This window comes from Myotis davidii, unplaced genomic scaffold, assembly GCF_000327345.1.
Source record: "Myotis davidii unplaced genomic scaffold, ASM32734v1 scaffold964, whole genome shotgun sequence".
In the NCBI taxonomy this organism is placed as follows: domain Eukaryota; kingdom Metazoa; phylum Chordata; class Mammalia; order Chiroptera; family Vespertilionidae; genus Myotis; species Myotis davidii.
The window spans coordinates 1,191,397-1,206,737 of record NW_006298351.1 but is presented as its reverse complement, the minus strand read 5'-3'; the positions used below and the strand labels follow the sequence as shown (position 1 = coordinate 1,206,737).

At 41.4% G+C, this 15,341-nt stretch overlaps 1 protein-coding gene across 9 annotated transcripts in view; it reads left to right on the top strand.

The window, feature by feature from the left end:
* Positions 1-15,341, top strand: part of CDK5RAP2 (CDK5 regulatory subunit associated protein 2) — a 159,955-nt gene that overhangs the window by 63,600 nt on the left and 81,014 nt on the right. For all 9 annotated transcript variants that reach the window (XM_015570625.1, XM_006773982.2, XM_006773981.2 and 6 more), the window contains one exon: positions 12,257-12,433. In XM_015570625.1, coding sequence (XP_015426111.1) covers positions 12,257-12,433 — 177 coding nt within the window. The remainder of the gene's footprint in view (positions 1-12,256; positions 12,434-15,341) is intronic.

Below are 15,341 nucleotides of genomic sequence, written 5' to 3'. Positions count from 1 at the left end.
CTCATGTGCTCTGTATGGAGGATGTACTGACCCCTCAGGCCTGGATGTCCTGTTGGATGACAAGGTGTGTGTGAGAGGGAGGAGGAAGAGTTGAACCTTGGGGCTGGGTGGAAGGTGATGCTGTGGCCACACAAGAAAACCTGGGAATAGAGGTCAGCCTGAAGGATGTGTGTGGGGAGAAGGGGAGGTGGCACAGTATCATTTCCTGTGCACCTGCTTCTGTGCTGGTCACCCATCTTGCATTTTCTCATTTACCTCTCCAGGGACCCTAGGAGTTTGTATTATTATTCCTATTTACTGGAAAGGAAACAATCATAAAGATTTAAATTGCCTGTTTTAGCCACATAGCTTTTTAGCAGTAAAGCCCGGATGCAAGGCTAGGTCTGCCTGTCTTCACAGCCCTGGAATATTGAAGGAGGTTTGGGGAAACCACCCAAGATTATCAATTTTCAGTTCTGATTGTTTTGCTCAGCAGACGAGACATGCCGTCTCCATGCCTCCCCTAAACATTTATTATGACTCCACTGGTGCCAAGCACATGAGCCTGTTGGCTGTCTTTGTGTTGCCATGGTAGCTGCTCCTGCTCAAGGCCACCTGAGCACACATTTCCCCCTTCCCTGCAGTGGTCCTTTTTCCTCAAGCCTTCTCTTATTGCTCTTCACTTGTGGTCCAAGGTCGTTGGTCCTGTCCTGTTCTTTAGCAGGAGGGCCTCCGTCCCTGGCTGGGTGTTCCTTCAGTCCTGAGCCTTGAGAAACTATAACATGAGCTTGGGGTATTGAAATTATTAACCAAGGGAAGCCCGTGTCATGGAGTGGTTTTCTATTACTTTGGTCTTAACGGTGCAGTTAGGTGGAAAGAGCACAGGAATTGGGGTCAGACTGACTTGAGTTTGAATTTCAGCACTGCAGCTTAGTTGTAAAGCTTTGTGAAGGCCTCTGTGAGCCAGTTCCCTTTTGTAAACATGGAACTAACAATACTTATCATGTAGGCCAGCGGTTCTCAACCTGTGGGTTGCGACCCCTTTGGGGGTCAAATGACGCTTTCACAGGTGTCGCCTAAGACCATCGGAAAACACATAGATAATTACATATTGTTTTTGTGATTAATCACGATGCTTTAATTATGTTCAATTTGTAACAATGAAATTGGGGGTCACCACAACATGAGGAACTGCATTAAAGGGTCGCGGCATTAGGAAGGTTGAGAACCACTGATGTAGGCAGTCATCGAGGCCGGGGATGTTTTATGTAAAAATGCCTTGGCCCATGCTTAGCTCATAGCTGGTGCTCAGTAAATAGTAGTTTCTATTACTAATGCTTACAATAAGAGAAACGGTTTATACTCTTTGTTGTCCTGGGACCCTGATTTATGCGGCAGCCCTCAAATCACCAAAATGTACACACACACAGATTTGTATAGGCTCCCAGGGGCCCATTCAATGGATCTTAGGTTAAGAGCCCCTGGTCTTAGGAATGACAAAATTACATGTCCTCTGGGATTCTGGAACAAGTTATTTTCATATTGGCAACTGTTTGGTTGGGGTATATGTGGGAAAAATGTGACACGAGATTAATAGCCTTTCTTAAAACATGTAAGAAGTTCTTAAAACACATAGGTAGCTGAATTAAAATTTTATAAGCAAATGAAATGGAGAATGGAATAAATTATTGCTGACACACACATTAATAAGTGGACTTATAATGAATGTGCACATGAATGGTGTATATGTCTTACATAAACATTTTAAAATGAAAAAATCAGCATGATCTTTCTAGGGTGGCAGGCAAATTTGTTGTGAATTTAAAGATGTACCTAAGTAGCTTAACATAGATTTTATGGTTCCTATTCTCAAACCAGTTTTTAGGGAGAGGTTTCAAAGGCGAGCATCAGGTGACTGTGCAGTGGATTAAAAACATTGCAGAAGAAATCCAAACCCTTGTCATAGTGTAGAAGTGAACTGAAAGTCTTGGAATCGGAGGGACCTAGGGTCAGCCAGGTGCTATTCCTTAGTGACTATGACCTTGGATAAGTTACCTGTGTGAGCTTGTTTGCTCATTCATTAAATGGGAGCAACCTCACCTACCTCATGCATCCATCCAACCAACCAACCAACCAACCAACAGGTATTATTACTAGTAGGTGCCGTTCTGGTTACCTATTATTGCATGACAAATGATCTCAAAACTTGGTGTCTTAAAACAGTGATCATGTTGTTATATCTCATTATTTTTGTGAGTCAGGGATTAGTGTAGGGCTCAGCTAGATGGTTTTCTGCTGAACACCAGGTCTCTCATGGTATTCAGCTGGTGAATGGGCTGGTCTGGAGGGTCCGTGACTCTTCAGTCACATGTCTCGTGCCTTTGGGGGAAAGCTTAGCACAGCTGGGATTGTCAGTTGCATTAAGGTAGACATACTTCCTTTGCTGATGACAGGGTTTCCAGAGAGAGTGTTACAAGAGACAAGAGTTGGAAGCTGCCAGTTTGTTAAATTTGGGCTTAGAAATGGGCACACTGTCACTTCTGCTATATTCTTTTGGTCCCAGTAGTCATTGCATTGCCTAGATTATAGCTATAGGAGGGGACATAGAATCCACAGCCCCTTGATAAAAAGAAGGTCAAGGAATTTATGGCTGTCTTTATTTTGCCATGAGTGTCTACTATGTGCCAGGTACCATTCTAGGTGCTTGAGCTTCAGCAGTAAACTAAATACACAAAAATCCCTGCCCTTGTGGAGCTTACATTCCGGTGGGGAGACTATAAACAACATTTATAAATAAAATAAATACTACATTAGAAGATGCTCTCAGGACGAATAATGAAGGGAAGGAATACAGAGAGTGAGGTTGTGGTGGGGCTAGTGGTGATTTTAGAAGGGACGGTCAGGAAAGACTGGACTGAGAAATGACATTTGAGCACAGACTTGATGGAAATGAGGAACTTCACAGGCAGAGAGAACAGCAAGCTTGAAAGTCTTGAGCTGGGAGTACACAGGGTATGTAAGAGAAACAGCAAGAAAGCCAGGTTGCCAGAGCAGAATAGGTTGAGGGGAGAGCAGCAGGAGACAAAGTCAGCAAGGCAAGCCTTGCAGCCATCGTATGTTGTGAAGATTACCTGGGTGAACACGAAAGTGCCTAGCATAGTGCTTGGAACTGCAGTAGCCATTTGACACACAATAGCTTTTATTACTAACAGAACCCAGGTGTGGGAGCTCCCAGGTCTTCCTCACTCCACACACTGCCCACTGCTCAGCCATAGCAACTCCTCTGCACGGTGCATGCTCTCATTCAAGTAAAATGGGAACAAATTCAAACCATTTAAAATTGTAACAGCTGGAAAAACACAGCCAGGAAGGCCAAAAAGTAAAGAACGGTTTGGAAGGTGAATCCTCATAATCTACTTCTTCTCTAACAGCATTAGTAAGACAGGTGGACTTTGTCCGGGTGGCTTTTCTGATGTCGGGGACAAGGAGTTTGTGTGTGTGCTTGTGTATGCACACCATGGGTGATTCTGAGAGATCAACTTTTCATGAGAACCGCCCTTGAAAGTACTTTTATTATGGCCAATTTGCATAAGGGGAAATCCAAACAATAGTCAAATATATAGAAATATGGTGACAATAAAAGAAATGCAAATTCAGACTCTTGCGAAGAACCATTTTATACCAATTAAATTAGCAAACTTAAGAAAATGTCAGTGCTAGTGAGAAAGCAAATCAAAAGTTAGGAAAAAAGTTTGTTTTATGCACAGAGCTAGTCTTTGCTGTATTATGTGGAGACAGTGGGGAAATAGATAAAAATGAATTGTGATATACTCATTGAAATGGAGTAATATGAAAATTGTCTATCTTTCACTGAGCATCACCTAGTGACCACATAGTCTTTCCCATGGACCAGCAGAATGGGGAAAACCCAGTTGTAAGCTCAGGTTAACCAGCTCTGTAGATTTTTCTTATCTCTACTTTTTTGTTTGTTTTTGTTAATCCTTACCAAAGGATATTTTTTCCATTGATTTTTAGAGAGCGTGGAAGGGAAGGGGAGAGACAGAGAAAAACATTGATGTGGTAGAGATACATTGATTGGTTGCCATCTGCATGCATCCCGACTGGGGCCTGAGATTGAGCCTGCAACTGAGATAGTGCCTTTGACTGGAATCGAACCCAGTACTCTTCAGTCTTTGGGCTGACACTCTAACCACTGAGCAAGACTGCCTAGGGTTCATCTCTTAATGTTTTTTTTTCTTTTTAAATAACTTTTCTTGACTTGATGCTGTTAAACTTTTTGTTTTACAGTTGTTCTTCAGTTGTGTAATTATTTAATGTGTGTGTGCTCTTTTGTAGGTTGTGGTGTAATGGAATAAATAAATCAAGTAAAATGGGAACAAATTCAAACCATTTAAAATTGTATAAAAATTATGGCTGCAGATGGACAAGGACCAATAGGAACATCTACAGTTTGAAAATGGTTTAATTTGTTGGCATGACACTAATGTGGGAATTGTTCTTAGTTTTTAACTTCAGAGTTCTATTAATGTCACTTTAGTATTATTTGTATAATATAAAAAAAACCCCTTCTTTCCTCCCTCTAGAATTGAATTTCTATTTACTGACATTTACAATTCATGATAGGTTTTTGGTCTAGTTGTTTTGGATTAAAGGTTTAGGGCAATTTTATCACCATCTGTTTGCCCAAGAGAAAAATTAACATTTAATTTTGAAGGTAGTTTCTTTTAAAAAATGTTACTTTAAAAATGTTTCCCCCTCCATTATAAATATAGTATATGCTTAGCATAAAATATAAAAATAGAGAAAAAATAACACTATTAAAAATATGATTTATAATCATGTGAGTTGGTATTTCCTCTAGGTTTTTAATTGGTGTTTACACACACACACACACACACACACACATGCTTATGATGGAAAATTTCACATACACATAAAATGAGAGAATGAACCTCTGTGTACTTGTCATCCAACTTAAGCAGTCAAACAACTAACCCAGTGGTTCTCAACCTTCTGGCCCTTTAAATACAGTTCTTCATGTTGTGACCCAATCACAAAATTATTTTCGTTGCTGCTTCATAACTGTAATGTTGCTACTGTTATGAATCGTAATGTAAATATCTGATATGCAGGATGGTCTTAGGCAACCCCTGTGAAAGGGTCGTTCGACCGCCAAAGGGATCGCGACTCACAGGTTGAGAACTGTTGATCTATACCCTTCCCCAACTCCCTCTCTTTCAACACTGAAGTATTTCAAGCAGTTCCAAGACATTATTTCATCAGCTTCTCAGGATGTTCTTTTTTCTGGAATTTATTGGGACATTGATTAACAAAAGTAGATAGTTTTCTTTTAACAAATATCATTTTTACTTCAGAAAGATAAACAATCTTTTAATTTTACCAAGTAGCCAATTAATGTTTAGATTTCTCTGATTATCTCATTTAAAAGTTGTTTTAAACAGTTTGCTCAAGTCATGATCCAGAGAAAGTATATACATTGCATCAATTGATATATCTTTTAAACAACTTTTCATTTTGAAGTAATTTTAGACTTAGAGGGAAGATCTACACTAATAAAAGACAAAGATGCTAATTGACCATACCTTCACTACACCCAAGCCAGTCCACCAGCCAATCAGAGCGACTATATGCAAATTAACCCAACCAAGATGGCGGCCAGCAGCCACGGAGCTGGAGCAAGCAGGAGGCTTGGTTGCCCCGGCGGTGGAGAAAGCCAATCTTCACTCCTGCTCTGGCCGGCTGTGGCCTCCGCAAAAGGCAACAAAGTTTCAATTATAGAAGATAAATAAATCCCAGATACCTGCTTCCAGCCAGCCTCCACTGGGAGCTTGGGTGGCTGGGGGCTGTGAACAGCCATCAGCCCCTCACCTGGGCTGGCCAGGCACCCCAGCTGGGACCCCCACCCTGAAGGGGCTATGGGCAACCTGCAAATAGCCATCAGCGCCTCACCCAAGCTGACTCAGAGAGACTATATGCATATAAACCCAACCAAGATGGTGGCTGGCAGCCACAGAGCTGGAGCAAGCAGGAGACTTGGTTGCCCCGGCGGTGGAGGAAGCCAAGCTTCCCTCCTGCTCTGGCCGGCTGTGGCCTCCGCAAAAGGCAACAAAGTTTCAATTATAGAAGATAAATAAATCCCAGATACCTGCTTCCAGCCAGCCTCCACTGGGAGCTTGGGTGGCTGGGGGCTGTAAACAGCCATCAGCCCCTCACCTGGGCTGGCCAGGCACCCCAGCTGGGACCCCCACCCTGAAGGGGCTATGGGCAACCTGCAAATAGCCATCAGCGCCTCACCCAAGCTGACCACACTCATGGGGTGAGGGTCCTCGCTGGGGGGCTTAGCCAGCCTGGAAACAGCCATCAGCCCCTCACCCGGGCTGGCCAGGCACCCCAGCAGGGACACCCACCCTGAAGGGGGTGTGGCCAGCCTGAAAATGACCCTTAGTCCCTCACCCACGCTGGCCAGGCACCGCACCCTGAAGGGGCTGTGGCCAGCCTGCAAACAGCCATCAGCCCCTCACCCAGGCTGGCCAGGCACCCCAGCGGGGGACCCCCACCCTGATCCGGGACACCCTTCAGGGCAAACCAAGCGGCCCCCATGCATGTACCAGGTCTCTATCCTATATAATAAAAGGGTAATATGCAAATTGACCCTAACAGCAGAGCAACTGGGAATCACTGGTCACTATGACAAACACTGACCACCAGGGGGCAGATGCTCAATGTAGGTGCTGCCCCCTGGTGGTCAGTGTGCAAGTGGACATGCTCCGAGGGCTGCCGGGCTGCCAGAGGGATGTCTGACTGCCAGCTTAGGCCCAATTCCCTGGGAAGCGAGCCTAAGCCAGCAGGTGGTCATTCCCCGAGGGGTCGCAGACTGTGAGAGGGCACAGGCTGGGCTGAGGGACCCTCCTGAGTGCACAAATTTTTGTGTACCGGGCCTCTAGTATTAAAATAATACAGAGTTCTCATATTACCTTCACCCAGCTTCTCCTAATGTTGTCATGTTATCACTAGTACACTTATCAGAACCAGAAAATTAGTAATTAAAAAATACTATTACTTATAAACTATTTGAATTATGCCAGGTTTCCTATTAATGCCCCCTTTCTGGTCCAGGATTCAATCCAGGGTCCATATTACCTTTAAGTATCATGTCTCACTGGTCACTTATTTTGTAAATGTTCATTAATTTGGACTTATCTGATGTTTCTCATGATTACATTGAGGGTATACATTTTTGGTAATAGCACAGATGTGTTGTGCACTCATCAGAGTGTCATATCTGGAGGTGCATAATGGCAGTCTGCCTTATTACTGGTAAGGTTAGTTGGTTAAGGTGGGAGGAGGGCTCCTGAGTTTCTCCACAGTAAAGTTACTATTTTATGGGGAGATACTTTGAGATTTTGTAAATATCTTGTTTCACATCATACTTTTAAGAATCTTAGTATCTATTGAGGATACCTGCTACAGTTATTACTGTGATATTTGACTAATGGTAGTTTTTAATTTCCATGATTTCTTCTACACTTAGTAGTTGTAATTCTGTCCATTCTCTTGCATTTATTTATTACTAGAGGACTTTGTGCACCAGTGGGATCTCTCGGCCTGGCCTGTGGGATTGGGCCAAAACCTGCTCTCTGACATCCCCTGAGGGGTCTCGGATTTCAAGAGAGCGCAGGCCAGCCCGAGGGACCCCACCAATGGTGCACAATTGAGGCTGGGGAGGGACGCGGGAGGTTGGCCAGCCGGTGAGGGACTATGGGAGGGCTCCAGGGCGTATAAGGCCCATCTCATTCAGTCCCGATCCTGATCGGCCAGACCCCAGCAGCAAGCTAACCTACCAGTTTGAGCATCTGCTCCCTGGTGGTCAGTGCACATCATAGCAGCTGGTTGACCTGTTGACTGTCTGTCCCCTGGTGGTCAGTGCACGTCATAGTGATTGTTGAGTGGCCTTAGCATATCATTAGCATATTACTTTTTGATTGGTTGAATGGATGACCAGGGGATCGGACACTTAGCATATTAGGCTTTTATTATATAGGATGTAGTTATTTGTTTATATCAATATGGACTAATGGGCATTTGTTTTAGTGTATAGGTTGTAAGCCATTAATATCATGATTGATTTTGTTGCTCACACTGTCCCAGATTTGACCATTGGGAGCTCCTTCAAATTGATTCCTGTGCCTTTTAACATGATTTATTTATTTATTTATTTATTTATTTATTTAATGAGAGCTGATTAATGATAGGGGGCTTTTGCTCTTACCAGTAATGAAGTTTTTAAAAAATATTTTATTGATTTTTAGAGAGGGGGAGGGAGGGAGAGAGAGAGAGAGAGAGAGAGAGAGAATTGATGTGAGAGCAAAACATCATCCAGCTGCCTCTTGCACACCCCTCACCAGAAATCAAGCCCACAACTCAGGCATGTACCCTGACCAGGAATTGAACCAGCAATTTTTTGGTGCTCGGGACGATGTCCACCCAACTGAGCCACACTGGCCAGGGCCTTGCCCCATCATTTTATTTTTATGTTTAATTGATTTTAGAGAGAGGAAGGGAGAGGGAGAGGGATAGAGAGAGAGAGAGAGAGAGAAAACAAAGTTAGGGTAGGCTTGAATGAACCCTGTGGAATCATGTATGAACTCATGTGTTCACATTAACCTTCCCTAACTTTATTAATTATTTAATCCACAGCTTCTCCCTCTCCCCCCATATAATTTATTTGTTGAATAAGTTGGGTAGTTTGTTCTTTACAGTTTTCCATCCTGGATTTTGCTTATTGTAATTTTGTAATGGCATTTAACTTGTTTCTCTGCTGACTCTAGTAAATTAGTAGTTAGATAAGATGCATTATCAAATTCAGGTTTAAAATTTTGGCAAGATATACATTATAGGTGGTCCTTTGTACTTCCAATAGGTGATGCATAATATTTGGTACTTCCTTTATTTGTGATGTTACTATGAATGACCATTTGCAAAATGGTAATAATTTAATCGCTTCATTCCTTATTCATTTACAGCTATATACTTCTATAAAGAAAAACTCATTTCTCATCATCTATTTAGTTACCCTGGGGTACAGTTCGTAATGAAAGACAAAATAAAAAATTCACTGAATTCTGCAAAGGCAGTTAACTGTATTAGTTTCCATTGCGGTGGTAACAAATTACCATGACCTTGGTGGCTTAACACAGATTTGTTTGATAGCTTTGGAGTTCAGAAGTCTGAAATGGGTCTGACCAAGCTGAGTTCATGGTGTCAGCAAGGCTGCACTCCTGAAGGCTCTGGGACAGTCCATTTCCTCGCCTTTCCCAGCTTTTGGAGGCTGCCAGCATATCTAGGCCCTGGGCCCACTTCCGTCTTCACAGCCAGCAGTGACTGCTGATGTCTTTTTGTGCTTCCCTTCTTTCACTTTTAAGGATCTTTGTAATTATATAGGACCCTCCTGGTTGATCTATTTTAAGGTCAGCTGATTAGTAAACTTAATTCCATCTGCAACTTTCATCAGGTAATTTAGCATATTCACAGATTTTGGGAATTAGGATGTGAACATATAATTTGGGGGGACATTATTCTGTCTATTATAGTGATCATTTTTTGTTTTTGTTTTAATAGTATTATGAGCTCAGGCTTTTAAAAATTTTAATGTACTTTTATTGTTGTTATCCTCGATGTTCTAATTGTCCTATCCTTGGATAGTGGAAAAGCTTATTCAAGTTGACTCCTTTTTTTTTTTCATATCCTCACCTGAGGACATGCTTAGGGAGAGGAAGGAGGGGGAGAGAGAGAGAGAGACATTGATGTGAGAGCTAACATGGGTTGGTTGCCTTTTGTATGTGTCCCGACTAGGGACCAAACTCAAAACCCAGGTACGTGCCCTGACTGGGAATGGAACCAGCAACCTTTCGGTGGCACAGGGTGATGCTCAACTAACTGAGCTACTCTGGGTTCTTTAGACATGATCATTGAGACTTTGTTAGCTTCCTTCCTTTTTGACGTGAGAAGATGTTTGGGCTCACGTTGAATGTTGCTGCCCTGGGTCTGGAGTCATCCCTCCCCATAAGGCAAGCTTTAGTGTGCATCAGAACCACTTGGAGGGATTATTAAAACCCAGATGGATGGACCTGACCTACCTGCAGAATTTCTGATTGAATAGGTCTGGATGGGGCCCAGTAATTTGCTTTTGCCGTTTCCAGGTGGTGCTGATAATGCTGCTCTAGGGACTATACTTTGAGAACCATTGCTCTAAAGAACCCTATTCTTTTTGGTGGGAAATGGTACTTAGAGACTCCAGTCTGGATGCTAGGGATGGTAATGATTTTTGGCTTTTTCAGTAAAGGAAGGAAATAATAGAAAATATAAGTTTATATTGATGTTTCCAATTCAAATTTAGACTTACATATTTTAACTTCTTTTGTATTTGTATTTTTTCTCAGGCTTAAAGTCTTGGTTTTTATGACATTGATAATTACTTATTTAATAAATATACACACAGTTTCAGAATAACAATACCAATCTTATTTTTTATGACATTGTACTAAAAACAGTTTAAGATTTTTTTTTGCAGCAGTTCCTTTTGTTCTTAGAAAAATATCCCATTAGGGATGCACAAATTACTCTGCTTTAAAGTTATTGAAATCATTTCTTTCTGTTTGGTTAACCAATCAACTTGATACACAGATTCTTTGTTTTTGCTCTGCTTTCAGTTTTAGGGAATTTTAATTTTATTTAGAAAATAATTACCTAAATATTTAAATGGTTTCAATGTAACATCGATAAAATGAGTTCTACTTTTAATTTCTGTCTCTTCTGTTTTTTTCTTTTTCCTTGTAGACAGCCATTTAATTTGTTTTATGGTTAAATAAATGTTAATAAGCTGTACATACTTTTTTTTTCTCCTGGGGTCTGTCCCTTTTGCCCTTCTCCCTTGCAGCAATATATTCTAAAGATTACTTCAGGGCAGTATATTTATGGAGTAATCATTCATTGTCCTTGATAGCGTCAGAGTTCTCCCCTGTGAGCATTTACGAGAGTTTATTCCTCTATTGGTGGACACTTGGGTTGTTTCCACCTTTTGTTGTTATGAATAGGGCTTCAATATTACAAATAGTACATATTTTGAGGTAGTTACAATCACTGTATACAGTTTCCTGTTTTTTCTTTAATGTCAAAACATGAGCATTTCCATGTAAATGTCATGATTTAAGACAGTTTTTTTTCTGATTATGAAAGTAATACAGACTTATTTAAGAGATTTTAGAAACTGAGAAAAATTGAAAATTACCCTTAATTCCTCTGCTTAGGTATGCTGTTACTATTTTGATGTGTTCCCTTAGAGCCTTAACAACATTTTGTGTGAACAGTTAGAAAACAATTAGCATCACAGTACATAGTATCCTGCTTTGCTTTTTTAAATTTTTATTTATTTATTCTATATTAAAAATATATTTTAAAATATTTTTATTGATTTCAGAGAGGGAGAGAGAGAGATAGAAACATCAATGATGAGAGAGAATCATTGGTCGGCTGCCTCCTGCACCCCACTCCTTTTAAAATATATTTTAAAATATTTTTATTGATTTCAGAGAGGGAGAGAGAGAGATAGAAACATCAATGATGAGAGAGAATCATTGGTCGGCTGCCTCCTGCACCCCACTCCTGGGGATTGAGCCCACAACCCGGCCATGTGCCCCGACCCACGGGTTGATGCCCAACCAGTGAACCACACTGGCCAGGCTATCCTGGTTTGCTTTTATTCATAATTGCATTTTTTCATACCATAACTTCTTTTATAATTCCCTACTGGTGATACTTAGTTTCCGGTTTTGCAGTACTATAAATCAGCGGTTCTCAACCTGTAGGTCGCGACCCCTTTGGGGGCCGAACGACCCTTTCACAGGGGTCACCTAAGACCATCGGAAAACATATATATAATTACATATTGTTTTTGTGATTAATCACTGTGCTTTAATTATGTTCAATTTGTAACAATGAAGTTGGGGCTCACCACAACATGAGGACCTGTATTAAAGGGTCGCAGCATTAGGAAGTTTGAGAACCACTGCTATAAATAATATGATAACATCTGTGCTTTTTCCAAATTTCAGGTTATTATTAAAGTTGGATTTTGTAAGACTTTAAATGAAAAGGAAGTATACATTTGTTAAATACATCTACTGGTTTGCTTATTTTTGTCAAGTAAATTTCAATTTTTTTCTTTTCCTTCTGGCAGGACCTTAGAAATGAAGTTGAGAAATTACGCAACGAAGTGAATGAAAGAGAGAAAGCAGTGGAGAACCATTATAAGAGTCTTTTGAGTGAAAGTAATAAAAAATTACACAGTCAAGAGCAGGTGATCAGCCGTCTAACAGAAAGTACCAATCAAAAGGACAAGGACTTGTTGCCTCAGGTATCGAAACTTTTTTCTTTTGTATTTAGATTTCGACTTGGCATAGGTTTCTTTAAACTCTTTTGCATGAACATTTATAGAAAAACACGTTTGGTAAAAATGATTATAGCCTTCATTGCTATATATCAGAGCACTTTGGAGCTTTCTATCGTTTGGGCCTCAGGCACCAGGGAGGTAAGTTTGGAGAGATGGAAGCTCAGCAAAGGGAAGGAACTTATCATGGGTCACATGACTAGTAAGTGGCAGATCCGATTCTGGCCCTGACCTGCTTTGCTCTGGCGCCCCCTGCTTCCCTGAGCAGATCTTCCGCAGGAACTTGCTGTTCCCCATTCGTGCCGTGCCCTTTCACTCTGCCGTACTTTCCTCTAACTCCTCTTTTTGTCTTGGAAGACCCTTCTTGTTTGATTATGTTTGATTCAGCTCAGACTTAACAGGGACCATGGTGGATCCAACATGGATGGGTATTTAACTCTGCTGCCTGCTGAAGCCTCATTAACATGGCAGTGGAGGGGTAAAAACGTATAAACCCACAGGCCTAGGAGGAGGGGAGTATGCAGCAGCAGGTCGCTGTCTGGATGATAAATGAATGGGCAGGTGGTAACTACGTGGGCTTCCGCTTTCTCCACGTTGCTGCTACATGCTTTGGGATGAAAAGCTAAGAAGAAGCAGGCTGGCTTACCCTATAGAACCCAGAAAGGCTCAGCAGGCAGTGCAAGTACCTGGTGTCTTAGTAAACAGGACAGGGGCTGGAACACTGGGCAGTTCGATGACCTGTTTTCTTCACTAATTGGAAATGGGAGCTTTACTTTCTGGGGAGCTGGTCTGGAGGTCACTGAGTGCATCTGAAAGCAGAGTGGAGGAAGCGGACGTGTGTGTACCCAGCTGTGGGTTCCCCTGAAAGGGGAAAGATGGAAAGGTGCTGATAGAATAGCTGAGTCCCCATCGTAAGGCTGCCAGCGATGGGTCTTTCCACACTCAGAACTTCTGAGCACTTTTACATTGAAACGTGCTTGGAGGCTGGAGTTCATCAAACAGGAGAGAAGAGTCTCAGAGGAAAGACAAAGACCAAACAGACAGAACAAAGCTACATAGAGGAGATAGAAACAGTGGAGGATGGGAAGAAAACTAGACAGCATGACAAACTCAACGCTAACATGTTTAGATAATAAATGAGATCAGGCTCTGGTAAAGATATTTGGAAAAGAAGGGCAACCTATTGGAAATTGGTATAGATATAAAAAGTTTAATACAAGAATTAGAAAAGCTGGAAGATAAAGAGCAAGTTTTGCAGAAAATGGGAGAGAAAAGAGGAAATTGGAGCCTTGATTGAAGAGCTCCAGTATATGACTAAGAAGTTCCAGAAAGAACAAACAGGTAAAGCAGAGAGAAGAAATTTTCAAAGTAATAGAAAATTTCCAAAATGGAAGGACAGATAGCTGTGCATTGAATGGGCCTGCTCTGTTTCTAGCACAATGGATGATAAAGACCTGCAGCTCAAGGCATATCTTTGTGAAATTTCACACAAAGCGAGGGTAAAGCGAGCATCCAAAAAACGTCCAGAGAGAGGAAAATATGGGTGACATACAAAGTCTTCAAAATGACAGAATTCTCAGCTGGAACACGAAGCCAGAAGATGGGAGAGCAGTATTTTCAGAATGTTGAGGAAGAGTTATTTCTTTTTAATCCTTTTTTTAATCCTTACCTGAGGATGTATTTTCCCCATTGATTTTTAGAGAGAGTGGAAGGGAAGGAGGAGGGAGGAGAGAGAGAAAGAGAGAGAGAGAGAGAGACATTGACGTGAGAGAGACACATTGATTGGTTGCCTCCCACGTGGGGCAGTTGAACCTGCAGCTGAGGTATGTACCATTGACCAGGAATCAAACCCACAACCCTTCAGTCCTCAGGCTAACGCTCTGCCAATGAGTCAGACCGTCCAGTTCAGAGCAGGAGAGTGATTTCCAGTCCAGCATTCTGTGCTCACAGAGCTATTAGCAAGAGTGAGGGCAAAGTAAAGGCATTTCCAGATGTTTGGTGTCTGAAATCATTTGCCTCCCATGGACTCCTTGCAGGAGACGTCTAGAGGATGACTTTAAATGAGGAAGTAACCAAAAGGAAGCATGGAATCCAGAAAGTAAGGAATTCACCTGGGATGTGAAGCCCCAGGCAGATGGCTGAGATGTAGGGAGCCCAGATTTGAGCTGTTGAGGGAGCTTAAGTTAGAATTTCTCAAAGAAATTGAAATGGAATATCACTTATCTGGAGTATCTGACTCCATCTAGAGGAATTTTTAAGTTCTATTAGAGCAGCGGTTCTCAACCTGTGGGTCGCGACCCCTTTAGGGGTCTAACGACCCTTTCACAGGGTCGCCTAAGACCATCGGAAAACACGTATGTAATTACATATTTTTTTTGTGATTAATCACTATTCTTTAACACTAGAAAGACTGAAATTTAGTATATACCTATATTGCCCAAAAGCCGTCAAAATGACTGCATTGTGAAAGAATAACTAATGTGTAAAAAAATTTGTTTAAAATTAATTTTTAATATTTTTTATATTATTTACAGTTATAACAAGTTATTCGACATTTTTTTCATGAATTTAGGGCGCAAAAGAAATAAAATAAACAACTTATTAGAACAAGTATCACTGCATAAAGATTCGAATAACAAGTACTAGTGTACCTTATTGAGCAACTGCAACTTATCAAGTATCGACAATTTATCACGTACTTGTATGTTATCATGTGACGGTAATCGAAAAAAAATGAAAACTGTTATTTCAGTACACAGCCGAAATTTTTTGGGTTTATTAGGCATATACTGTGTAAACCTGCACCTGGCTTTTGACGGAAGTAATTGCTCGTCAACTGTTATATTTTGCCCTGGTTGATAGCAAGCTCGACTCT